We start from the raw sequence: 27,251 nt of genomic DNA, 5'->3' as shown, positions 1-27,251 counted from the left end.
ACAATAATCTTAAAAGACTTATTATTAAGTTGTTTTAAGTTATCCTCCGAATTCTCGTCATGCAGTCTATCGGACTGGGATAACCTTCGACCCTCGCAATTTTGTTCGCTTTGGTTCCGTCTGCCGACGTGGTTTGTGGCAGGACCGGCCCTGACTTCGAAGGAGGATCCCACTTCCGTCTCTGTTCGCCCAGCTAATTAAGCCGCGTTCTTCTAAGTGCGGAGAAGGCGGGGTTGAGGTCAAGAGCTGGGGGAAAGTTGAAGCTCTGCCCTGCGGGAGAAAGGGAGGGCCCGGCCAAGCAAACCAGAACTGGGCTGGCAAAGGAGGAAATGGAGACAGCCGTGCTTAGCCAGGTGAGGGAGAGAGAGCGGGGTCTCCCCGCTGGATCGCGAAGTTTCGCGTGGGAGCCGCGACGGGTAGTTGTGGGACGCCAGGTTCGTCGAGGGAGGAGAAAGAAGGCGAGGAGCACATTGTGGCAGACGTCGCGGGCTTTGGCTCTGTGGAAACCTGCCCTTGGTTTGCAATAGAATAACCTCGGGGAGGCCTGCTGAGGGAGTTTGTGGAAGGGTTTGCGTGTCGTGGTCCCCGGAGTGACTGCTGGAGGACTTCAGATGCCCATGGGTCTGCATGCCTCTCAGAGATGGGTTGGAGCAGCGAGCGTTTGCCTGTCTTTCCTACCAAGTAATCCAACAAAGAACAGGCTTAGTTCTGGTCAACGTAGACAGAGCTGCACCTGTTGAATGCTTGGTTGCAAGGTGTTTATAAGACACAGGGGAGCCCTGCTCCGAACAAATGGAGTGCCACTGTGCTTAACAAATAAGGTTCTTGGTACCTGTAAAATAGGTGTACAAAGCACGAGTTGCAGCATATATTCCACTTTACATAAGTGACATATATGTTGTACTAGTAATGGATCTCTTCTAATGTTAGATTAGTGGTCCATCAAACTTTAAAATAGATTTTTGTCATCCAGGAATAAATATAAAGGCTCTGATAATTTTCATACATACAGTACAGTGAATGTGCAACTTAATAATAGTGGGTTATTATTTTATGTAATATATGAATAATATCTGTTAACCAATCCATCGGTATCTAATTGAGCTGAAATCTGCATAGGATCAAACTTTTAATGTAAGTTGTACAGAAGTATGGGGTAATTTGAACAGGATGAATGCATACATGCTGTTAATAATGGTTTGGGTTCCTATAATGATTACTTGTAGAAAAAGGATATTTTCCCTTTACTAAATTAAATTTTGGGGAGATGGTGATGATAGGTTTGCAGATAAAAAAAAATTACAGGTATCAGAAAGTAAAATTATTGGGTGTTTCTAGTTTGTGATTTTAGGTCATATTGCTGACAGTACTTCTGATAGTAAAAACAACATAGATGTTTTGTATGAAAACCAATAAACAGATGCTTCATTTAATTTACCTTCTGTACATTGAGGATATTGGTTCTTGGAACCTTGTCTTTGATTATTATAAAAATTGCAATATCTAGTGAGTAATGTTTTGAACAGTTATCTATTTGGATGATGTATCTTTTGGTGAATTGGTACTGTATTGTAATATAGTTAATTTTCATTTAAAAGATTGCTTGCAAAGAAGAAAAATTACTCAGAGTTCATTTGTAAGAATATTATTATTGGTTACATTCTATCAAAGAAAACTTGGAAAGCACTTAAATGGAGAATTGGATGATTTGTAGCATAATTAGGCACTACATATAACTTGATGCACCTTCTACAATTGGTGAATTATTAAGTTAAACAATGCTTTCTTTTTTCTCTGATCTAAATAAACAAAGCACCTCAGTGTGTTTATGCCAGCAAGGCACAGTTTTCCAGTGATGGGCTTTTGTAATCTAATTGTGCAATCATTTTTGTTTTGTATGCAGTAAAAACAAAATGTTTCACATAACTAGATAATTTTAAGGATGGAAGGCTTGGATCAATTAGGAAACATGATTATAAAAAAAGATACTGGCTAAAACATCTGTAAGCATATTAGAACAAGTATTAAAAAATGGCGGCATCTTACATCTGAACATGACTCTAAATTTTCATGAATTTGTTTTCTAGTATACCTTTACCTGAAGATTTTGGGAAAGTGTGGAAGCTGGGAATAAGAAGTCATTTATGTTGCCAATGTGTGAAGCAGTCCTAATGCAGAGCAAACTGGGTGATGCCTCAGAAGGTGAAGATGACATGATATACGGAGATTTGGGAAATGGATTGAAAAAACATAGTGATATTTATGAACCAGAAGGCATCCACAATTATACAGTTAGGTCTAGAAGTGGTTCTGTAAGAAAGAACTTGCCAAATGATGGAGAAGAATATGGTGCAGTGTTTTTTCATTGTTCAAAATGTAACAGTTTGAATAATGTGCCAGTCAAAAATATTGGAATGAATGGATTTGCTCACCTCAAACGACAAGCCAGTTCTGGTAAGCCTTTTAACAACTGTTATTAAGTGATGAAAGCCATAAAGTTTTACAAGATTAAGGTTGATAAACTTTTTTGATCCAATAATGCAGAAGAAATTCCATTCATTAGACTACTATGATTAACGATGGTGGCTGGAAGTTTAATTATAAATTCTTCCAGATAGATATGTTCAAAGCAAAATTAATATATTAGTCAGTCTCAGAAATAATTTTGACCTTCTTTAAAAGAAGGTACCATTTTGGTTTATATTGATGCCATGATAATTGGATTATAAATATTTGGTCCTACATCATTTTATATGTACATGAGAGCATGCAGAGTGATTTTCTTTTAAGAAATAAATATTTTGGACAAAAATACAATTAAATAATATTTGAATGAATTTGTTCTTGTACCTTTAAAAGTAAGAGATGACTATAGGAGAATTTTCCAAGGGGAACATTTGAACCTGAGACCGGGACACAATTACATTGAAGCACAAATTGGTTCATTGACAGTGCTGAAAACACAGAGAGGCTTAAAGAGGGGAGGGGTTACAGTCCCTCTTTATAGACTTGTGCAAATTTGAATATACAAGTGATTGCCTACAGCAGCAAGGTACTTGGGTATACACAATAGCAAAGTTTTTGATTGGATATAGCACAGCATGCATTTACAGCACTGAGGTCAGCGAGTGAATTATGTAATTAGAGGTAATGGGGCAGGGCTACAAAGACAATACCATAGGAGTTTTGAAAAAACAAAAAGGTTGTATTCCATGAACATAGTTTCTTTCTGGGAGGGTTACTTCCTTTTGCTTTCCCAGAGCTCTGCTCCCCTCCCAGTATCTTTTCCTAGTATATCAGCATTTCTTGGTCTTCTAAATGTTTTATGACTGAGTTGACAGTTTAGTTTCCCTGGGAAGATATATTTAGGTAAGGGGCTTATAGTTTGAACCCCCCCTCCCCAAATTATCCTTCATGGCAATGGATCATAAGAGAGGAGATGGTAATAAAAAATTAATACAGGGCTCAGGTCTGGCATGTCTATAGATAATCTTTGGTTTCTTTTTGCTTACTCAACCAGTTAGATGCAAGATTCCAATAAATATGGACAAATTTTAAATTCTAAGCACCCAAGAGTTTAACGCTGTCTATGTGGTAATATAAAGGTATCACATTTGGATGATACCATGAATAAGAGTTTAATAAGCCTATCTGGACAATTGTATATTAGTCAGGAAATATGCAATAATTTTCCCTGATCCAGAATTTGGAAATTCACATTTTCCCAATACTCAGTATTTTTAGATTTTTGGGAACATATAGTTTTCTTCTTCCTGATAAATAGTGTTTTGTATGAACTGTGGTCATGCATGTTTTACATGGAGTTATTTTGAAATGCACTCATAGCAAGCATTACTTTTTCAATCTTAATACTTATTTCATGTTCCGAGATTAAGTACTGCCTGTTATGCTATTATCATGTTTTAATATTAAAAATAAAACTAGGAATATCCGGCCTCAAGCATTAGAGTGCCTGTGTCCTTTGTGTTTGATCTTGACAGTATAGCTACCAGCAACTTTTATCAGTTGTGGTAAGCAAATATGGCTACTTCTGAAAGGTCCCCTGTTGCTTTACTATCCCTTTAATTGATAACCTTTTTCCTTCTGCCATCTGAAACAGTTAAGTAGGATTATGTTGTTCCTCCCAACTACTAATTAATGTTCATTTAAGGTAAAGTTAAACATAACTGGTATCCTGTCTCTCCAAACAAAGACACATAAACAGTTTTGTTTTCCGTTGTGAATTCAGAGTCTAATTTTGAGACATCAAATGAAGAATTAAAGCAACATCTGCAAGAAATTTTAGAGGTAAGTACCACTACTATATTAGATTCTTGAGTCTCATTTTTTAAAATTATTATTATATTACATTATATTATATTATATTATATTTAGTTTTTGGGTGACCTGAGTGTTATGTATCATAATCTGGAAGCAAAAAAATCAAACACAGTTTTATTTTATAAATTAAGAATTTAATTGTAAATATTTTCAATTAAATGCTGAAATTAATTTAAAATATTCAGCTGCCTCTAAAAGTTTCCTTTCTTTAGACATGAAAAATATCTTCCTCTTCTCCCAGAAGAAAAAGATAAAGACACAGTACAGATAGTCTATAGAGTCTTTAATAAATAGAAAATGAAAGTAATGGTTGCTGTAAAGTTAAAAACATAGAGTCATGATTTTATAATGTATGAATTTTGAATAGAGCTGTTGTGTGTATTATTTTTAAAATACTAAGTCATAAACTTAGAGTTGTATGTAAAGAAATTTTATATGCAGTAATAATTCATATTTGATTTTACTGGAATGCCAGATCTGTGGTGTTTTCTACTTCCTAAAGTGCAACTATTGTGTGTATTGTTATAATAGATAATGGCATACATTATTATCTGATAAGTGACTTGAAACATAAAGCTTGTTTCCAGTAATATGTCTTGCAATAGCTGGTGGTGGGTCTTATAGAAAAACATAAATTATTATTTGACATGGCTGCTTAAGCAGAAAAAATTCCTTTAATTTTCCTTCCACTTCCTCTGCTAAATTGAAGCTCTCCCCAACTGCTTTATGAAAAGAGTTATGCAAGTATCCCAGCCTATCTCTGAGGTTCCAGGGTTGTTCACAATTTCAACCTGAATCCACAGATTCTATTTGCTTTTTTCATTTCAGCCTTTCATGAGGTGGAAAAGCTCCTGTATTCTGGGTGCTGTGGTCTACAAAGAAGATTCTTGTATAACAAAATGTCATAGATAAATCATTTTTCGATATGGTTTAGAACTAGATTTATGGATACACCCAAGAACTGACCATTTTAGAGGACTAAGGGAAACCCCTTTGATTCAAGAACAGCTAATGACTAGAAAATAGAGGATCTGTTTTAATATATTTGATTGTCAAAAGGATGAGGTCCATAATTGGTCTTTGAACCAGAATGGCCTGAAAGTGGTTAGGATGAACTTCTGACTTCACTGATAATCTTTGGAAAACTTCATTCCAGTGTCAACATTAACATCAACTCAGTACAGTATCTTTAAAATATACTGTATATAAATCCCGTTAAATTCCTTGTAAGGAGGTTTCTGTTTCTTTTTGTTTGACATATTCTGTCAGAGAAAAGGGTTTCTGAATAGAATTAGAATTCCTAGCCTTTTTTGTCAGGTATTTTAAATATTTTTGCTCTTTATAAAATGGTGTTACTGCTTCATTTCCTATAACTGAATTAATTGTTCTTTATCTGATTTATATTCAGTTTGTAAAAAAGTTATATTTACCAATATATTCCTTTACTCGGGGTTTAAGAATATACACTGAGAATGTAAAACTCCAACAGAAATTTAAGCTTAAAGAGGAACAATTTGTTTCAAAGAAGGCCTTTGTATGCTTTTGTATTTGCCTGGTTGAACATGAAGTGGTCAAAATAAAACAATTTATTTAGTGCATCCAAAATGTTTTCTTTGATCAGGGGCCTAAGAATGGGTCACAAAGCCTTGAATGCTTAATTAGTAGGATTCTATAAATCAAATGTTTTTTATGTAGTCCTTCCTAGCTTCTTTCTAGCACAGTACTTTGTGTAATGTTTTGAAAAGCACTCTTCAGGCCCAGTAAATACTCTGAATGGTGTGAGATAAATGAGTTATAGTTTGAGGTGAAATTTGTGACAGAAACCTTTGGTAAATTTCACCTCAGGTTTGTGATGGTAATTGCCAGGGGCATCTATAACAAAACTACACTCATCTATAATCTGTAGAGAATGAGCAGATGCACCTGGGTGCATTACTGAATTACTGAAAACTGTTTAGGTAGGGGCCCTAACATTGCCCTGTCATAAATCTGCCCTCTAGGCTTTTAACATCAAGGCAGGATGACACTAATTTTTTAAGATACTTTACCTGTGAGCAGAATTTTTGTTCCTGAGATGACTAAGTATGAGTGCCAGTTCATCAAATTAGGAATCTTGTTAATGTAGAAGCCAACCTACTGCCCAGTGGAAACCCTTCCTGAGCTGCTAGATTTTATCTCAGCTGGTACTGGAGTCTCCTTGCCTGGCAGTGGTGGGTTAATTCAGTCTCAAGTCTCTGGATTGGATCTGGAAGAACTCAGGAGTTCGTGGACACCATGGGAGTGCCTCACATAGTCTTGGGCCCAACAAACACAGGCAGTCATACATTAAACTGTGTGTTCTCAAAGCATTTGTTTAGTGAGATTGATATGGAGGGTGTAACTTCTAAACCTTTGTTGTGGTCAGGCTATTACCTGGTCTGCATAAGACTAGCTGCCAACCATAAGCTCCATGGAACAAATAGATGAATTAAAACTGCTGCTCCAGACATCTTATGGAGCCTGAAGGTTGTTGAGGCCATGGTAGGGAGGCAACTACAGGGCATTCTAGAGGAGGTGGATTAACTGGACCCTTTTCAGGTCCAGGCATGAGATGGAAACTCCACTGATTTTATTTATTTATTTCATTCATCGAACGTCTCCACTGCCCAGCTCATATACGATGACTCTGGGCGGTGGAGAAGTTCAATAAGTAAATTTTTATTTATCTAACTTCTCTGACTCATCAATGATTGCACTGGCTGATGACTTTTAATGGAACCTAGGTGGCAGGAGTTATGTTGTTACTAACTTCTTGGTGGCCTTCAGTACTATTGAGTATGGTATTGGTTCTGTCCTCCCTGTTTTTTAAACTCTATATGAAGCCACTGGGATAGGTCATCTGTCAGTTTGGGTTACAAAATCATCAATATGCTGGTGATATCCAAGTTGCATTGCCATCCCAGGTTGCTCCAGTGATGATGTTGTAGTCTAGTCCCAGGGTCTGGAGGCTTTGGGGGAAGCCAAAGAGGGTGAAGTTAAACCCAAACAAGACAGAATTTCCATTTGTCTGTTGAGGTTCTCCACTGGCTCTGGTACTGTCTTTTGAAGTGATGGCACTGCCCCTAGGTGAGCAGATCTGTACCTAATACTGTCCATGTATTAGCTGGACTCACAGCTAATACTAGGTGGGCAAGTAGAGGCCATGACCACAAAGGCCTTTGCTCAGCTATAGCTGGTACACCTTAACATGAATGGAGGATCTTATAACAGTAACTGTTATTCTCGTTGCTGCTTGTTTGGACTACTGCAATGCCCTAACATTGGGCTGCCTTTAAATATTACTTAGAAACTGCAGTTGGTACAAAATGCTACAGACTATGTACTGAGTGGAATAAGATGCCATGAACATATTACATCTACGCTGCAGGACCTGCATTGGGTACCTAGAGGTTTTAGAATGCAATTTAAAGTGCTTTTTTTTTTAACCCATCTGGCTTGGTACTGACCTTCCTTCCTTCCTTCCTTCCTTCCTTCCTTCCTTCCTTCCTTCCTTCCTTCCTTCCTTCCTTCCTGTTCTTTCTTTTTAATAAGCACCTTATTCAATTTCAATATATGTGGTTGAAATACAATATAACAAATGTAGAGAAACAAGAAAAAGATAGCTAATGAACAAAGAAGAGGCTATAAAAGTGAAGAAACGAAAGATGATTTCCAATTTCTCCAATACAGATATAAATACAATTTGAGATATAATCTCTTACCCATAATTAAACCATATTAATATTGTTTCTTTCAAAGCAAACTATTTAGTCCCAAACCCCATAATTAAAGCTTCATTTTTTCCATCACATGCAAGTAGTCTAAAAGTGGTTGCCAAGTAATGATGAATGCAGAGACAGTATTTTCTCTGTTAACTTTGCCATTTGGGCCAAATCCATTAATTTAGTAATCCAGTCTTCTACTGTAGATATATGTGGATCTTTCCATCATTGTATATATAAAAGTCTTGTAGCTGTTTCAAGCACCTACTGTATTTCAGCTAGAATAAACTTGTGTGATATGACATCACTGGAAAAATTACTTGTAATTCTCCACTACAAGAAATTAATTGAGCAGAGGCTAGGAGGAAGTGTGTTCCTGCCATCAGCACCACATTTTGGAGCAGCTTTCCCTGGGAAAGAAGACTTGATCCAATTCTATTGACCTTCCAGGAGCAAGTTAAAGCAGAATTCTTTAACCCCAACCTTCTAGGGCTTCTTTAACTAGTTAGATAACACCATAGGCATGTTATGTGCTGTTGTCTTTTGGGACTTTTATGGTTCTTGATTTTATTATTGTATTTGTGGTTATAAGTAGAGGATGTTTTATATTTTATACCAATGAGAGTAGTACTGATTGCGGCAGTATACCTTTTAATTAATAAAAGTTAAATCCCTCAACTTCCACAATCATAAGTATCTTCCACAAATGTAAGGGACTCCATACTTTATATCTAAGATTTTGTTTACCCATCTTAACTTTTTTTCTTTCCAGGAAGTAGAGATTTTAAGAGTGGAATTGGAAGCATCTCAAAGACAACTTGAAGGCAAAGAGCAAGCTTTAAAAATTCTGCAGAGCATGGTAACTTAAATAAAACTTTAAAATGTTGTAACAACTAGGTTAGTATTTATAACTAACATGTAATACAATATATTAGAGTTTATTTTCTTTATATGAGGATGAAGAGGTAACATTATAAAATGTTAATATATTATGTCTAAATTATATAAGCTTAAATGTTATATGTGTGATCCACCCGTATCCACATACCTTGCAGACAGAGGTGCACACAAAGGAGTGGATTCTTCCTAATGCTTTCTTCATCTATGCCTAATTTAAGCCCTATATTTTTAGCCTTATTTGGGCATATGTGTAGTGTTAGAGTATTACAATAGATTGGACAATTATTGAGCAATGGGAGATCTGCTGATGTTTCACGTAATGAGTTTAGGATCTGTTATGTAGAGCAGGTGATTTCAAGCTTTTTAAGACTGTGGAAATTATCTCTCAGATAGAGAAATGCTCCCTGGGGCGGGTGGTGGTGGCAGTGATTCTGAATGTCAGCTTATAAGCCCTGCCTTTTCCATTGTACTGTAGAGAAATGGCTATAGGCAGCCCTGGAGCCTGTGTTTGAGTAAACTTTTTTTTTTCCTCTTAGTCTCTTATAGAACCTCATCAAGTTCTCACAGAACACTAGGGTTTGGCAGAATACAGTTTGAAAAACCCTGATATAGAGCAGATTAGACAACCTTTTGGGGGCAGTGAAGACATCTGGAATTTTGGGAGCATGTCTTTGCTGCTCTCACAAGGTGACTGTCACAGAGAGGCATAGATAGTCACAAAGCACACATTTGCCAGAAGACAAATTAGTGATATCCCTTCTTTTTTTATATCCTTTCACTTTTAGGATCTTCTTGGCACCCCCCACACCAAAAAATTACTATCATTGTTTTCTTTTTCCTGATAGATAATACTTTTTATTTAAAAGCAAGAATTGTATTTTTGTTCTTTATATAGCTTGTGATATTGCCCTTGCAGCAGCTCATTGTGATTCTTTTTATATACATTGTTTTATTGTACAGCAGCAGCTTTTGTTGATTGTCTTAATTTATATGCACTGATTTCAAATTTAAGATGATCTGTGATATGGAGTATTTCTACTTTTTGTTTTATATATTTCTCAGGCTGTTTTGGAGAAAGCTACTACTCATACTAAAGCAGTATTTATAAAAACAGAGCAGCAAAAACGAGCTTTAGAAAAGGTAAGAATGTATCTTATACTGTCCCTGAAAAAGAAGAAAAAGAGTAGAAATGTGGTATTGCATGAGACTGTAGCTCTAAATTAAAACCATGGTTTAGGCATGCTTAACACCGTTTATTTCAATGGGCTGGTACTCTTCTGAAGCAGTTGGCTCCACTGAATGTTCTGATGTGCTTTTGGGTACATTTTATGTATGTATGTATGTATGTATTTATTCATCATATTTCTTCCCCATCGATCTAGTATTACAGTGACTCTGGGTGGTTTACAAGCAGTTAAAAACAAAAGATTAAAATAAATACAATATAAATATAAATACATAAATATAAAAATGCAAGATATAAAATATAGAGTCCAAGATGGTGGATAACGGTGTCATCATTGGCCCCCTCAAGGTGCCAACCACCCCCAAGTTGACTATCCCCCCTCCCAACCCAGGCGAGGTGGCACAACCAAGTCTTAACCCCCTTACGGAAGGCCAGGAGAGTGGGGGCCTGTCTTACCTCCGGAGTAAGCTGTTCCACAGGGCGGGTGCCATGGCAGGGAAGGCCCTCCTCCTGGACCCTGCCAATCAACAGTCTCTCATGGACAGGGTCTGTAGCATTCCCTCTCTGCCTGACTGGGTGGGACAGATCAATGTAATGGGGGTGAGGTGGTTCCTCAAGTAACCTGGACCCGTGCCACGTAGGGCTTTAAAGGTGATAACCAACACCTTAATTGGACCCGGAAGCAAATGGTACCCAGTGCAGCTTGCGCAGCAAAGGTGTTATGTGTGCCCTCTTTGGGGCTCCTAAAACTGCTTGTGCAGCCGCATTCTGCACCAGCTGTAGCTTCCAGATACTCTTCAAGGGAAGCCCCATGTAGAGCGCATTGCAATAGTCTATGCGGGAGATGACTAGGTCATGAGTGACTGACCAGAGGGACTCCTGATCCAGGAAGGGGTGTAGCTGGTGCACAACATGAAGCTGTGCAAAGGCTCCCCTGGTCACAGCTGCCACCTGTGCTTTGAGCAGGAGTTGTGAGTCTAGGAGAACCCTCCAGGTTCTGCACCGGGTCTGCCTGGGGCAGTGCAACCCCATCCAGAACCAAAGATGGTAAGTTCCTGGATGCCAGGGAGCCCCCAACCCACAGCTACTCTGTCTTGCTAGGGTTCAGCTGAAGCCTGTTGTTTCCCATCCACACCCCTACAGCCTCCAGGCACCAAGAGAGGGGTGGTCACAACATCACTTAAATTTATTTATTTATTTGTCATATTTTTATTAACCGCCCATCTCCCCCACTCGGGGAACCCTGGGCGGTTCACAATAAAACAGTATAAAATTCAATAAAATCAGAATAATATCAATAAATATACATATAAAATATAATAAAATCCAAGTGATGGCATATCTAATTCCACCCAAAGGGGACCAGACCAGTTCCAGCAGGACTAGGGAACCAATCAACCCAAGAGTGGCTCTTCCTCTGGATGATGCAGATAGAGTTGAGTATCATCAACATATTGATGATACCTCATCCCGTGGCTACAGATGATCTCACCCAGTGGTTTTATGTAGATGTTTAAAAGGAGTGGAGGGAGTACCAAACCCTGCGGCACCCCACAAAGGAGGAGCTGTGGACCGGATCTCTCACTCCCTATCAACACTGAATGGCCGTTGAAGAAGGAGGTGAACCAGCTCAAAACCGTGCCACCCCCAACTCCCTGACCCGACCCAAAAGGATACCATGTTTGATGGCATTGAAAGCTGCTGAGAGGTCAAGAAGAGCAAGGACGATGCACTGCCCCCATCCCGCTCCCACCAGAGATCATCTAAAAGTGCGACCAAAGCTTTTTCTGTCTCATATCCAGGCCTGAAACCCGACTGGAAAGGGTCCAGATAATCCGTTTCATCCAGGATCCTCTGGAGCTGCAATGCCACTTTTTCAACCACCTTCCCTAAAAAGGGAAGGTGTGAGACTGGACGAAAATTGTCCAGCATGATGGGATCCAACGATGGTTTCTTGAGGAGGCAGTGCACCAGTGCCTCTTTAAAGGCAGCCAGAAACACTTCCTCCCTCAAGGATGAATTCACCATTGCCTGGACCCACCCACATATCACCTCCTGAGCTGCCTTCACCAGCCAGGAGGGACAAGGATCTAATTGACAGGCGGTGGTGGTTACACTCCAGAGAAGCCTGTCCACTTCCTCAGGTCCAACAGGATCAAACTGTTCCCAGATAACCGGGTAAATACGCTCCCCAGGCATCTCCACAGACCATGCCTCATGCTTGGCATCCAACTTGGAAGGGATCCAAGTGATTTTATCCTCCAGATGCCCAGAAAACTCCTCTGCGTGACCCTGTAGGTGAATTCCTAGTTCCCCCTTCCCCAGAAGGGGTTGGGTGATCCGAAACAGGGCTGTCGGGATTCTGCAGATGCAATAAGAGTGGAGAAATATTGACCGCCACAAGGTAGGCCTTAATAGTGGCGCTTCTTGTGTTCGGTTGGGTTCAGTCCTTGTCTTCTTCCAGTGGCACTCTAGATGCCTCTTAATCCTCTTCAGAACCCTCAACTCCTCTGTAAACTACGTCGGGTTGAGTGAGTGTTGGGTTCGATGGGACAAGAGAGGTCAGAGAACTATGTTTCATTTTTACATGTTATGGCCCAGATCTATCTATCTATATACTTTGCTGGAGGGCTTATCAATACATCCAGCTTACCACAGCATGAACCCCGCTAACCATTTGTTGAGGACATGTGCTCATGATACAGCCTCCATCTCATAGTTGGCATGCTGCGAAAACAGGCTGAAATCAGTCTAAAGTGTTCTAATGTGAAAATAGTGTCGTCTTGATTACCTCAACACCAGACCTCCCATGCAGACATTCTAGGTAAATGGAGGAGGAACCTTTGGAGGACATGTTCAGGACCAGCCATCTGCTCAGCTCCAGTTAGGGCAGGTCTGCTGTGGGACTGCCCTTTTCTTTGCAGCTGCTGGACTCTGTTCCTCCAAGAGCACTTTGGCTGTGGCAGTGAGAAAGACTGGACATCTCATTTGAGCAGACTAATATTTCTTTTGGGGGCTTTGGACATGGGAATACAGATCTCATGGAAGAGATCCAAGTGATGAATATTCTCATTACTAAGCTTTTGTACTTTAAAGGATTTTGGAGGACTGGCAAATGTAGGAAGGGAAATTGTGTGTATCCAACTACTTGAAAAAATCGGAATGTTGGGAGGGTTCTTCGAGCCTGACCAGATGAGATCTAACAAACTCAGGAGGACCAGTGCTGGCACATAGACAGCAGTTATTGGCTCTGGCTGCAGGGGCCATGAATTCTCAGGTAACATTGAATGCACCATGTTGAGATCATCTAGAAGAGTCTGAATCAGACAGGATCTTTCCAGCAATTAATGTGCTGTCCAGCATCAGCCAGAGGCAAAAGACAACCCTGTGACCTGTTGGGTCCTCCTTTGAGAGAAAGGTAGTGCAGTCAGAATGAACATTACACTTTAGGTTGACCATATTTTTTTACCCCAATGCTGGACAGTCCCATGATCTAAGAAGAGTATATATCATAAATAGAAAAATAATTGTAGTGGCAAACAAACTTCAATAATAAGTCAATATTTACTTACATAAACAGATAAACAGAATGACCACAGGTGGGCAAAACAGTGGGAGTGGCAGCGACTTCTAACTTCCTAACGGTTCCCCATTGACTTTGCTTGTGTTAAAGCTGGCAGGGAACATTGGAAATTAGGATTACGTGACCACGAGGATGCTGCAACAGCTACACATTTGCAAATAAACTGGTCTGAACATCATGGAAATTTCAATCCCACAGGAGTAATGGGTCTTGGATTTTTTAAGCGTTGTTTAAGTTAGCAGATTTTAGGTACCTTGAGTCAAAAATTGTTGCCATATAATGCATCGTTTGGGCTAACTTGAGGGATACAAAACAGATAAACACAATGAGAGTTTTAGTAGTATACTAGACAACCTGTGACCCATTAGGTCATCATTTCAGAGATATTTCCATACCAAATTCCTCAATGCCTTCAACAATGGCAGAGCTTCTAACGTACTGGAAAAGTTCTTAAAAATTCAGGGAGAGATGTATCCGCCTTGAAAGTAGCCCATGTTGAGCTGTACAGCACAGTCAAACATCAGGAGTTGACGAAATGTTTTATACATTTTGTATTACATCATAAAATGTTTTATAAAATTTGCCAAATTTCTATTCCATGGGAGTCATGGGTCCTGGATTTTGGACACATTCTGTAAGTTAGCCCATTTGAAGTGCCTTAGTTCAAAAATTGTTGGTCTATGACACACCATTTTGCCCAGTTAAAGGTTACAAGTATCAAACAGACCCCAGAGTTTTAGTAGTATACTAAATAGATAGATGACTTGACTTCCATCACAAAGAACCAGAGGTATGGCATAAGCTTTGCTGAATGGCAACCCCATCTCAGCAGAGCAAGCCAGGGGAGTTCTTTAAAAGTGGACCCATTAAGCACCAAGGCATGATGGTACCTTTTCTGGGAGATTACTTAGGCTTAGAGAACAAATGTTAAAAGCCTATAGTTCTTTGTTATCAAGCTCATAACAAAAATGACAGTTGGAACACCAAACCCTGCATTGCCACACATTCAGAACAACAATTGGGGTTGGTTTTCCTGCTGGTAGCTGACACTGAGTAGGAGAGGGAAGGATGGTTATGAATCCAGCAGTTGCTGCCTAAAAAGTACCCTGCATTACAGTAAAAGAGGGCAGCAATGTTGACCAGCCTGGCTGCTGAGAGGTAGGCTGTGGGGCAGTGCTTTTTACATCAACAAGGTTTCTTTCTAACTCAAGGACAGGAAGAAAACACATTATTGTGGCTGTGAGGAAGAGCCCAAGGACAATTCTCCAAACTTGAAGAAACACTTCCTCACAGCTCTTCCCCCCCTCCCGTAAAGTACATGATAATGCAGTTTAAGTTCATATATGAGATTCAGTTTGTTAGCCCATGAAGTTAATTGGTTGCATGACAATGTGAATCCATAGGATGCTTTATTTATTTCTCAAATTTATATGGCCTCCCATCTCACAAGAAGTGACTCTGGGCAGCGTACAACAATTAAAACAATAAATTTATAAAAACAATCATTATTAAAACATATAAAACAGTCTTTATTAAAATACAAACCACCAAGTACAGGAGAAAGTAAATTAAACACAATGATGGAGCCCTCTTAGAATGTCACTGGTCCCCTGGGAGCCCCAGGCTTGATGACTTAGCCAGGCCTTGAGGGACTTCAGGAATATTTACAGGAATGGAGCTAACCTCACTTCGGGGGGATAATGTTCCATCAGGCAGCCATCACGGCAGAGAAGGCCAGCCGCCTGGGACCCACCAAGTGTGAGTCCCTAGCAGATGGGATCCAAAGCATGCCCTCTGCCAGATCTCTGCCAAAACAAAACAATTTTTTACTAAATATTTTTGCCTTTTGTCATAATTAACTAAAGTTATTGAGGCAACCTCCATGTATGAGTTTGACACTAGTTTGGAACCAGCTACAGTATGTACCTGTGTGATCACCCAAAGTCAGCTGGCTCTGAGAGTTGAGGCATTGTTTTTCTGGCTCTGCTGCAGTTTACTTCAAACTGGAGAAAAACTACTGTTTTCTTTGCAGCATTCATCTCAGTTTGTGCGTGGTCTGTTTTCCTATTGACAGGAACATTTGCTCCTGGACACCCATCAGTTTTTCCTGGTGCCTACCTAAATGCATCTCTTCACTTCCTCATTCTAGCCTTCACAGAAGTATGCCACAGAAAATGCAAGTTGCAAAATAACCAGTATACTATCATTTCACCATCACAGGTCATAAGAGGCTCTTAAATGCAGGGGGAGGACCAATTCTGTGGTTGGAAGCTTCCCTTCATAGCAACTGCTCAGAACTTTTTTGCAAAGATCCAGACAAATGCATGCAACATGAACTACACATGAAGATAGGGGGATGTTAGTAATTTATTTTATTTCCTTGTTGTATAGAGTTGAGGTATATGAGGATTTTTGTTACTCAAGAACTGGCAGCAGATTTGGCCCCAATTTAATTATATTTTTGGTGAGCTGGAGGGAACACAGGGTTGTGGGGATCTCTGCAAATTCAGTCTTTTACAGTTGGCAGATGCAAAGATGGTCACTTTGGAAGGATTTAGATGAGGTAGTGATATGGAAGTGCCTGAATTCAGTAATTTTAAACCTGTTATATTGAATAGTGTAATATTTTTAAGGAATTGCCAAAAAGTTTAGGTATTTTAAACAGCAATCCTAAATTGCCTTAGGAATCATAATGAGAAAATTGAGCATTTAACCAGAATTATTTAGAAATTCTTTTGTAGTTTGCTTGTTCTGCCAGGCAATTGGCTGTAGTTAAAAACATTCCAAATATCTTAATTGTGCATTGCTATTCTTCTCTTGCAAAGTAAAAGCAAGTCGTTTGTCAAGATGGGCAGTGAAGAAATGTGATAAATAAAATATAATGATCCTAAGAAATACACATTTGAGGTAACTTAATCCAGTTTCACTAACCATGTAATGTTTAACATACAAAAAAAAAATCTTTTATGTTTATAGGAAATAAATGTTCTGCAGTGGGAGATCAAAATTAATGAGGAAAAATTAAAAAATGTAGACGAGATCTGGGCAGAGAAATACGAGAGGTAAATTAAAATATGTTCTTTTAATAACCCACTAGGCAGAAAGCATATTAAAGGTATGATTGAAATATTCATATATTTCCCATGTCAACAGAATTTATTGTGAAAATGCTGCATTTAAAGAAACACTTAAATTGAAAACTGAAGAAATTAAACTAGTGAAGTCTGAGAACGAACGTAAGTAAGCTCTGCTTTCTCAGTGTTTTCATTTTTAAAATGTGAATCACTTGGCTTAGATGTAGGTCAGCATCTAAAAAACATATTGGGAAATCCATGTCCAATTTAATATTGTGTTCTGCTAAACACTTGAAGCATGTTTGGCTCAAGTTTGTCATTCAGAGACAAACAGTCTTCCAGTGGCAGACTGGTCATACTGCAGATGAATGCTCAGTGCAATATGTAATACTGTCATGTTGCTTTTGAAGAGAATACAAGACATATCTTATAATACAATCTTAGAAGATTAAAATCCTATGCATTCTTACCTGAAACTAAGCCCTATTGTTTATATTTCATTAACATTACTTTTTATTTATTTGAGAGAAAAACCATTAGTGTGAATCTCTTTGTTTGCATTTATATCCTATCTTTGCTCCAAGGAGCTCAGTGCAGTATACATAATACTCTTCTTTCAATTTTATTCCTACAGGAATGATCTTGTAAGTTACATTACACAGAGAGGTAGTATTTGGCCCAAAGTACCCCAGTAAGTTTCATGGTTGAGTATGGATTAGACATTGAGTCTCCACAGACCTAGTTACTACCTAACTACTACCTTTAGTAATTATACCACTCTGAAGTCATCTTCAGATAGTTATTTGAAGTAAAGCCTGTGACTTAAGTAGAACTATTATCCAGGGGGTCACAGCTTTTTTGGGGCAGTAAGCAAATTTGGAATTCTGTTAACATGTTTCGGACACTTCCACAAAAGAAGTGCCATGGAGGGCAAGACCAGTAAAAAAACCGCACTGATTTACCAGAAGGCAAATAGATAGTTTTGTTCCCAGCACACACCTAGTTTCACAAGATGCTTTCTATTGACTCAGCTTGTCTTTTTTTTCCTGGGCACACTTCCAAATAAAGCACTGAGTTGCAGTTCTCTATCCTTTTATTGTCTAAAAATGCTTCTGGGATATACACAGAGCCCAGCAGCATTCTTGGAATGTAAAGATTATGACTGGTGCTTTGCATATATGGCTAAGAGGGGGAACTTGAACTTCCCCAGTCCTAGTCTTAGGCAATAACCATTATGCAGTACTGGATCTCATAGTGTGCATTGATAATATTGCCTGTCTTAAGAAAGGCTTAACTGAACAATGTTTGGGTTCCGTCCATGATGTGCAATCATAACACAAACAATAACTGTTTCCTTCCTTGTATATCCTCATCCAGCTTTATCTAACTAAGGATATTTTCAAGTCAGATAATCCAGACAAATTAAAGTTCTACTTTTTGGATTTTTATATTAGATATGCCATGTAAGCCACAAGCAAACTTTTTTTCTCAACCTTTTTCAGTTTTAGAGCAACAGCATTTGGAGATGATTGCGATGCTTGATATAAAGCAGCAGAAGTTTGTTCAAGATAGTATGTCTCTTAGCAAGAGTGGTGTTACTGAGGTTACAGGACTTGAAGTATGTATTTTAAAATGGTCTTACTTCTTTTGCCAACATCTTATAAATCATTCCAGAACATCTGTACTAAGAGCAAGAATGTTTTTAAAAGACACAGATTTATTCTGACATGAGCTTTTCAGTGCACATAATGAACTGAGAAGCTAGTAACTGTGGTTCTCTTTTCATGCATTATGAAGGAACGGCTATGTGCACTAAGGAGCCTTGGGATCTTCTTATCTACTCCCATGTGGCTGGTAGCAGGAGATGGAAGCTTTGAATAACTGAGGCTTACTATATCACATGTATCCAGAATTGTCATCTGGATAACATAGCCAGCTACCGTTAATCAAAGAAACCACTAAATTCCTCTTTTGAACTGTAAGAGGAGTTAGGTGGAAGAAAATGGAACTGAAAGACGTTACTCCATATTTCACTAAGATGTGGCTTAGCATGACTTGGAGTTACCATTTTGAAGGTCTCTTCTGTAACAGAAAACCTTGCCAAGCATGAAGGAGGTCTTCTGGATGCAGTCTAATCTGATAATAAAGAACTGTCCTTCCACTTAAATAAAACTAAAGTGTCCTGCAAAGATTAAGTCATGCAAAGTCATGATAGATGGTTTGTACATCCTATTATGCTCCAGATAAGTCATTTGATAGCTAAGCAGTATATGTGATCCAGCCTGTGTGTGTATTTGTCAATGAGCTGGATTTTAAAGTAACTGCTGGAATTCATTTTGAATTGGAAGTTGGCAGTACTTGGAGCCTGCGCTTGCAATGGCCCAGAAGGAGAACCCTGTTCCTGTGCCAAGATGTCAGCAGCAACTCGAAAGCAACTTCTTCAACTCAAGCAAGAGGTATTTGAACTTTGGTTAAAAGCATTATTTTGCTAACAGGTCAGGTGGAAAGCTTTGCCATGTGAGAAATAATGTCAAATGTTGCTGTTGTGAAAATGTAATAGTTAGGCAGCTGGTATATCAATATGTTTTTCTTTTCTTTTTTCTTGTTTACTGAGAGATACTTCAAATTACAAGTAGAATGGATATATAAATAATGGCAGGTCTATGTATTTAAGAAGTATTTTTCAAACATTATGTTTTAGATGGGGTGACCCATGAAAATGTAACATGTTGAGTTCTGACGGAGGAAGCTCCTCTGGCTTCATCCCAATATAACAGATTTCCATTCATCTCACCAATACATCTCCTTTCTTTGTGCATCTACTTTTTAGCCTTCTTTCAGGCTAAAGGATACTCCCTACTCAAACTTCTCTGTTTCCCCAGTCACCCAACAGAATTAGTATCAGTTAATACAGCCACAATTCTATAGTTCAAACAAATTATGTTAAGAAACTTTCATCCACTAAGTCTCTTTGCCAGCAGAAGCTAGTTCAACTAGTTTTGTAGGAAATGTATCTATCGTCTCAGCAATCAGCCCTTTGCTTAGCTTCAGTCCTTTCCAGAAGGTGGGCTATACTCTACAGGAAGTATAGGGACCCCTCTCCTGCAAATGTTACATCTCTTCCTGTACCACAGTCCCCTGCCGTATAGTTCTGAACAGAAAGAAAAAAAATTGCATGAGAAGTAGAATAGAAAGTTTGGAGTAATCCAATAGTTTCTAAGAAGCATTTTGCCTGTTTTCTGAATGAATAATCAGTGAGAAGTACAGATATGTAAAATGAAATGCCTCAGAAAGTGCAGGAGAAGAGTGTTCTGCTAATACTTATCAAGTGCAGCATGATAAAGGATTAGCTCAGGGATTTGACTGTCATGGTTATTGGTGGGATTTGGAGTTAGAGAGTTGTCAAATATACTTGATATGTAGAAAAAATGGTTTCTTAGCCCTAAAATATATTCAGCCTCATTAAGAAGATCAATAAAATAACAATAATTTTATAAGTACATAGTACATAACAAAATCCTTTTCCCCTAATAATATTCTTTGCTTTGCTACCCCTTTACTCCACCAAGTTAATTGTTTTAGATTTACTCCTGGTCATGTAATAAGATATATATATCCATCAATTCCAGCTTTATTAAGAAAATTAATTAGCGTAATTCTCAACAGAGAATAGAATTGAAGATCAGGGTGCACAGACATTAGTTTGATTTAGTAAGTAACCAACCTTTGAGTAGCCAGCAAAACTTTCTGTTTTCTTGATTCTATTCCAGAGGGGAAAGAAAGTTTTTCTAAACATCTTGCCTAGGAAGAGGTTCTTATGGGAGGATTAATAAGTGATATTCATGTTTGTAGAAACTCTGCTTTCTGCTATTGATTCACATTGTAGGACAAAAATGACCTGTAAAAATGACTTCCTCTGTATTGTCAACCACTTTTTTTAAAAAAATGTCATTATTGGGACAGATTATATTCAAATTCTATGTGGATTTCTGCTTAAGCCGAGGAAGCAATAACCATATTGTTTTCCAGTAACCATAGACATGTGGATTTTATCCTTATTTTAAAAATGCAATCTAAAACTTATCTTAATTGAAAAAAAACAGTTTGAACTTCTGAAGAAGAGTAAAGAAGAAGCTTATATAATGGCAGATGCCTTCAGAATAGCTTTTGAGCAGCAGCTGATGCGGAGGAAGGAGCAGGCTTTCAGGCTTGCACAGATGAGTAAGATCTGCAGAAAAGAAACTAAAACAGTAAAGTGGAAAAGCACCAAAGAAGATGGTAATTCTTTCGATTATACATATTTTTCAGTGATTCTGAAAATAACTTGGTATTGGCAGTATTGTTTAGCATTTAAACTTTTGTTTTAATCTATTCCCTTCGTTATCCAAAGGATTCATATAACTACCACCAATTTTATTTCAAGTTTTTTTTAGGGCAAAAATTCTCTCAAGGCAATCTAGAAAAAAGTATGTATTAGTGTTCACTCTTCTGAATACAGAAACAAGATGACATAGTCCTACTAAGAGAGCTTTGAGCTGATTCACATATGCATGTCATCTGATTGTTAAAGGATCTACCAATGATTGATTTGTTGGAGAGGCATCCCAGGCAGAATAGCACAGATATAACTTCAATAATCACCATTATTGTGCCCTCTGTATAGACTTTCTACATTTTTTAGAATTTCTTAGGCTAAGAAAATAATCAGAGAAAAGCTTTTGGATAATGAGTATCAATATGTGACTGGCCTGATCGCAAAGCCCATCAGAACAGCCTAGATGGCATTATAACACTTCCTTCACTATTCACTCTTTCAATAAAGATTCTTCTTTACAGCCAGGTTAACATCTTACGCTTTCTATATGGGAAAGTCCTTGTCGATCTTGTGGCTCTGGCATTGTTGAATCCATTGTTCATGTGTTGCTACAATATTTATTTTGTAATGACAGCTGATGAAGCTTCATCTTTCCCTCATGATTAGACGACCCATGTCAATTACACTAATATTATACTGACTTTCTTTTATCAAATTCTTGTTACCTATAATGTCACAACTTTTGCATAGCAACAGTTAGTATTTGCAAAAATTGGATTCCCGTGATTATCTGTAAATGGGTTTTATTGGACAATTTTTATATTGTTGGTACCTAAATATAACTTTGTGTTTGTCTCTGATTTTTTTTTGTACAGTAAACTTGATCATATCATCAGTATAGACTGGAAAATTCCTAGAGAAGATTTACTCAGTATTGTACCAAACAGATTAGCTGGCCAAATTCTAAAACCATACTAAAAGTGATAGATACATTGCAATACTATCTTCCAAGATTTGTTCAGTATAATATTTATAATCTGGTGCAAAAGGCTATGTGGAGAGATGATTATAAAATATTTTGGAAAAGGTGAAACATAACTATAGGCGAAAAAGCTACTGCTAAAATACATTTTAAAATTAAATTAGAAGCACAGAGGGAAGTGTTTTCACACACACGTATAATTTCTACTTGGTGGTCTATGAGAATATTGTAAAGGTTGTATATTATGAAATGTGTAATCATACAGTTGGTTTCTTAAGCCATCTTTTAAATGATCCACTGCTATTTAATTCATGTGGGGAGGGGTTTTTTGTGTAGATCTTGATTTCATTTTATGTACATTTTATGCCTTTTAACCTCCAGGTTCCTTTTTTTCCAGTAACTTTAATTTTTCTAGGGATGGTTGCTTGCAAAGTTAAAGTATTATGATATGATAGCATTAATTCTTTTCATAGATTTTATCTTCTTTTTTTTTTGTAAAGTGGCTGGAGTCTGTGTAGCATTAGTAACAAATACATACAATAGGTTATTATTAAATAACAACTCAATAACTTGTCTAAGATCTAGACATATGGTCTTCATTTATGCACCTCTGTGTTGTAATTATGCATTTCTTAGAGTGCAGAAATTCTTGCCCTGCTCTTTGAAATGTTTTTTCTGATTTTTATTTTGGGCATTAAAAATGTAATAATCACAAAAATGAAAAATGCTTTTGAAAGCTATATGTGAGATATATACCATTTTCAGTGATATAAATTATGGTAGTTTCAATTTTATTTGGAATTTGGACCATGCTTTGTTAACTTCCTGAGTAGATTATTGTAATGTGCTCTACATGGAGTTGCCCTTGAAGAACATCCGGAAACTTCAGTTGGTCCAGAATGCACCAGCATGGGCAGTTATGGGTGTGCCTCACTATGCCCCAGTTACACCTTTGCTCTGCAAGGTGCCCTGGCTTCCAGTTTGCTTCCAAGTTCAATTCAAGATGCTGGTTATTACCTATAAAGCCCTACATGGCATGGGGACAGGGTATTGGAGGGACTGCCTTTCTCCCATTGTTTCTACCCATTCCATTAAGTCAGGCAGGAGGGCATGCTCTGGGTCCCATCTATTAGGGATTCCTATCTAGGGCGGCCCAGGAATCAGCCTTTTCCATAGCTGCCCTCTGGAACACCATACCACCTGAGGCTCAGCTGGCCTCAACTCTGCTCAGCTTTCGGAAAGCCTTGAAGACGTGGCTGTTTTCCCAGGCATGGGGGCACACTATTGGTGAAAGGTATTTTCAGGAGCCACTTTGTGTCAGTTGATTGGGAATGGTAATTTTTCTTTTAAATATATATTGCATTTATATTGTATTTTAATTCCTGTTAGCTATCTAGAGTCACATTGGTGAGATGGGCAGCCATATAAATCAATACAAATTAAATAAATATATAAACTTTTCAATATCTAATTATTTTTTTTTAATGTGATACCATATTCACCCCCATGTTTTTTTCTGGTGTTACATTGTTTCAAGAAAAAAGAAAAAGCCTGGGAGAAAAGCTGATGGGCATGCTCGCTTCTGGCACTGATAGTAAGAAAGTAGAAGAACTAGATAATCCACTGGAGATCATTAGGACGCTAATAGACCTGGTTGGTATCTCTTACATGGTTTCAGAGGTTATATTATTGTATATGTCTGAACAAACTTATGTATATACTGCCATATTTGACTGCAATATTTCTTATTTTTATTTTCTTTCTTGTTGATATAGCTGAATGATAAGGAGGAGATGTTGGCTCATCAAAGGAAGGTTAGTTATATGCTTGCTCGTGCATTGGAAGATAAAGAAGATACTTTACAGCAAAAGAAAGAAAATACATTTTCAGAGGAAAACTTTACTTTTAAGAACAACCAGTGCAAAAAAGAGTTAAAACCCCAATGGATTTTTCCTGAATGTTCATGTTGTCAAACATACACTGCTCAGGATGGCTTTTCTTCAGCTTCCAATACATACCCCAACAGAATGCCAAATTCTCATTCCATAGGATCTAAGGAAAATAAACACAACTTCAAAGAAACTGCTAATATGAAGTAAGATACTGCTTTTTAGGAAAATGTAGATCTAGGAGGAAAACAATGACAAGAACTTCCTTAACATTTTCCTTCGTAATTTAGGACTCTTAAACTCCATCTGTGCTCCACTGGACATACGGAACTTTTAAAGGAGTGGACTTCTTCATGACTTCCATATCAGGGACAGGCCTATAAACAGAAATGCAAAACTGCTCATTAAATGGAAGGCAGAAGGAAAAGCTGAAAATATCCAAGGGTTTGTGTATCTGTGGAACACCTGCACTGAACTGTAATTCTGCCATAATTCAGGAAACGAACTATAAAATTACTTTAAGCATATTTTACCATTTAAGTAACTTAAAATTTATAGAAAATAAGGAAATGTACAATTTATTATAGTTGGATTGTATTCAGCAGTCTCCATCTGTGAACAGAAGGCCTTATTCCATTTTTCTAAAGACTTCTTGTGGTTTCTGATCTCACAGAGTGCTTTGCTAGCAGAACCAACTAATGCCCCCTCTGCGCACATCTACCACACTCCTGCTGCATGCTTTCTCTGTTCCCTGAAAACAAGACAGACATTTTTAATTACTTTCTCATCTGATTCTTCTAAGCTGGCCCTTTAAGCTGGTTCCTTGTCAAGACTCTTTCCACAGGCTAGAAACCATTTTTGTGTGCGCGTTCATCCTTTTGCATGCTGTTTTCTTTTCAGCAGAGAGCATTTTCTCTTTTTTCAGACCTGTCTGATGCAGCTCTGAAAGTTTTCTTTTGCTGCTCTTTCTTTTTGTATTAGCTTCTTGTATCTATGCTGTTCCTCAGTGGCAGAAAACTAGAAAGAAGCTTTTGCCTTAATCAAGGCTTGCTAATTCCCTCTTAAACTGTCTCTCCTTGCAATTATGTAGCATGAAAGGGAAACATTTCACTTTCCAGATGTAGTTAGACTCCCAAGTCCTGTCAACTCCAGACATCACAGACTATGTTTGTGTGTGATGAGAATTAAAGGCTGTAGTTTCTCACCCTTGAACATATTTTATAGCTCAAGTAACTTTCTTTTTGAAAATTATGAAGGAACATTCTAGAATTTTCATTAAAATTCAATCATTTACTAATTTATTTGCAGCAATGAATGATTGCTGAGATATTTTTCATTTGGATAAATGTCTGCTTATTGATTTTCATTTCTTCTGGACCACATTTTCATAGGATACAGACAGACAAAATTGCTACAAATTGCATCTCTTCATTGAACAAGAGAAGGCATAATGGGATTCAACCTGATCTCCATAGAAAGTTCCCTGCCTTGTGCAGGTATATATGTGAAAGAATGATTGCATGATCAGATGAAATCTTTTGTCTTAGAAAATGTGGAGGTCTTTTATACATTAACCCACATTTGTGTAAAATATTAATCTGTACACTATATACAGTATGTACAAACTACATATATAAAAAAACACTGCATGTGATCATTTCTTCACCAGATTTCCATATCAGAAAGTTGGAGCACGATGGCAGCTAACTTGGAAATGTGTGCACAATATAAATTTGTGTCGTGTTCACATTGGATGTCTGTTTAGTGCATACAGACAAATGCTGCATGTATGAGTGAGTGGGTGATATGATACAGGGTTTCTTTTCTTGAAAATATCAAATTTATGGAAACATGGTCTATATTTTGTTCCAGTGGGTAGGTTCACATATTGCATTAAGCCATGGTTTACTTTTAGCCATATTTTTAGTAAGTCCATAGTTTACAAACCATCGTGACTAGGTTCATATAGCACACTAAGCTAATCCCAATTCACATAAAACAGATAAGTAAACCCAGCCTTCTTCTGTCATCACTGATTTTGTATTTGGAAGTCTTGCCTGTTAATAGTTATGTTGCATGTATATGTTGCCACAGTAATTTGAATTTCTCTTGTAATGCTTCTTAAATATTTTCTGTAAATTGAAATGTTTAACTTTATATAGAAACATCTCCAAAATCTTTAAGATAAGCGATTATAATTTTTTTTGAACAGTGGATGTATCTAAAAATTTTAGAGTATATGGTGGGCATTCTAATAAAATGATTGTCACTCTAGGGCTTGCTCATACACAAAATATCTCCCATGGTAAGCATGACCAAAAATAAATACTGAGAGGCTACTTGCTGCGGATATTTTTTGATACTTCCTGTAACCCTAAAGGTATTCCCCATCATCTCACTCTTCAAACTCTATTTTGAAATAAAACACTGGGCCATAGCCCTTACCATTTCAACTTTCTGTGAAATGGATCCTGAAAATATCTTAAGTGTAGCACAGTATTTCTCAACTTTCAATTCCAATGGTAACTGAACGATCCTCTGAAGTGTAGAATTTCTTTTAGGACATAAATTCAGATCAAACCCAGCACTTGAATGAGTAATGATACGACTTCACTGAGACTGGTACATACAAACTAGCAGTCTTTGGGGCCTCTGTTAACTCCATCATATTTGAGAACAGATTTTTTTCAGTAGCCTTTTCTGTTGAAAATCAGTAAATTCCCAGCTATTTAAAGAATATTTTTTGGACAAATGGTTCATTCTCCAATTGAAGCAAATTTAAATATGTGCCCATAGTTCCCAGTTTGCACACTATTTTAACAGCATTAATTCCCCCACAAAATTAACTTCTGAACTCCAGTGAAAAATTCATTACCTCTAAGTGAATACTATCTGAAACAGATTAGTGAACTTTTGAAATACCGACTACAGTATTATAAATACTTTTATTTGAATTGTAGAAATTTCAGCTTGGCTGGTGAAGTTATGGGTTATGACTCTCATAACTATCTGGATATCTTAAAAGGCAATTATTGTATTAATTCAGTAACATTGTATATAGCAAGAAAACATTGCTTTTATCTGTGTACTCCACAAAGTTGTTTTGTTTTCAAGCATGTATTTCTTTGCATCAGCTTTATCCATGGTTAATCAGATAAACGTTTGGAAATATGTAATGGGCCTATGAGACACTTCAGATTTAGATCTCTGAAAGGTGCTTTGGAGAATTTAGGCGTGCGAA

General features: G+C 37.7%; 1 protein-coding gene across 2 annotated transcripts; it reads left to right on the top strand.

The window, feature by feature from the left end:
- The first annotated feature begins 692 nt into the window (after positions 1 to 692).
- On the top strand, positions 693 to 26,347 carry CCDC125 (coiled-coil domain containing 125). Of its 2 annotated transcripts, XM_063295485.1 has the most exons (12): positions 693 to 843; positions 2,088 to 2,454; positions 4,250 to 4,308; positions 8,854 to 8,940; positions 10,044 to 10,121; positions 16,727 to 16,812; positions 16,904 to 16,986; positions 18,327 to 18,442; positions 19,173 to 19,280; positions 20,928 to 21,102; positions 23,659 to 23,774; positions 23,897 to 26,347. In XM_063295485.1, exons 2-12 carry the CDS (start codon positions 2,145 to 2,147, stop codon positions 24,218 to 24,220), a joined length of 1,542 nt encoding a protein of 513 aa, XP_063151555.1. In that variant the 5' UTR covers positions 693 to 843; positions 2,088 to 2,144; the 3' UTR covers positions 24,221 to 26,347. The 2 variants fall into 2 exon arrangements, with proteins under 2 accessions (XP_063151555.1, XP_063151553.1); XM_063295483.1 differs by lacking the exon at positions 693 to 843 and having other exon boundaries at positions 1,029 to 2,454.
- The last annotated feature ends 904 nt before the right edge of the window (positions 26,348 to 27,251 follow it).

This window comes from Candoia aspera, chromosome 2 (genome assembly GCF_035149785.1).
Source record: "Candoia aspera isolate rCanAsp1 chromosome 2, rCanAsp1.hap2, whole genome shotgun sequence".
Taxonomy (NCBI): domain Eukaryota; kingdom Metazoa; phylum Chordata; class Lepidosauria; order Squamata; family Boidae; genus Candoia; species Candoia aspera.
The sequence above is the reverse complement of the archived record's forward strand: the minus strand, read 5'-3'. Positions and strand labels throughout refer to the sequence as shown.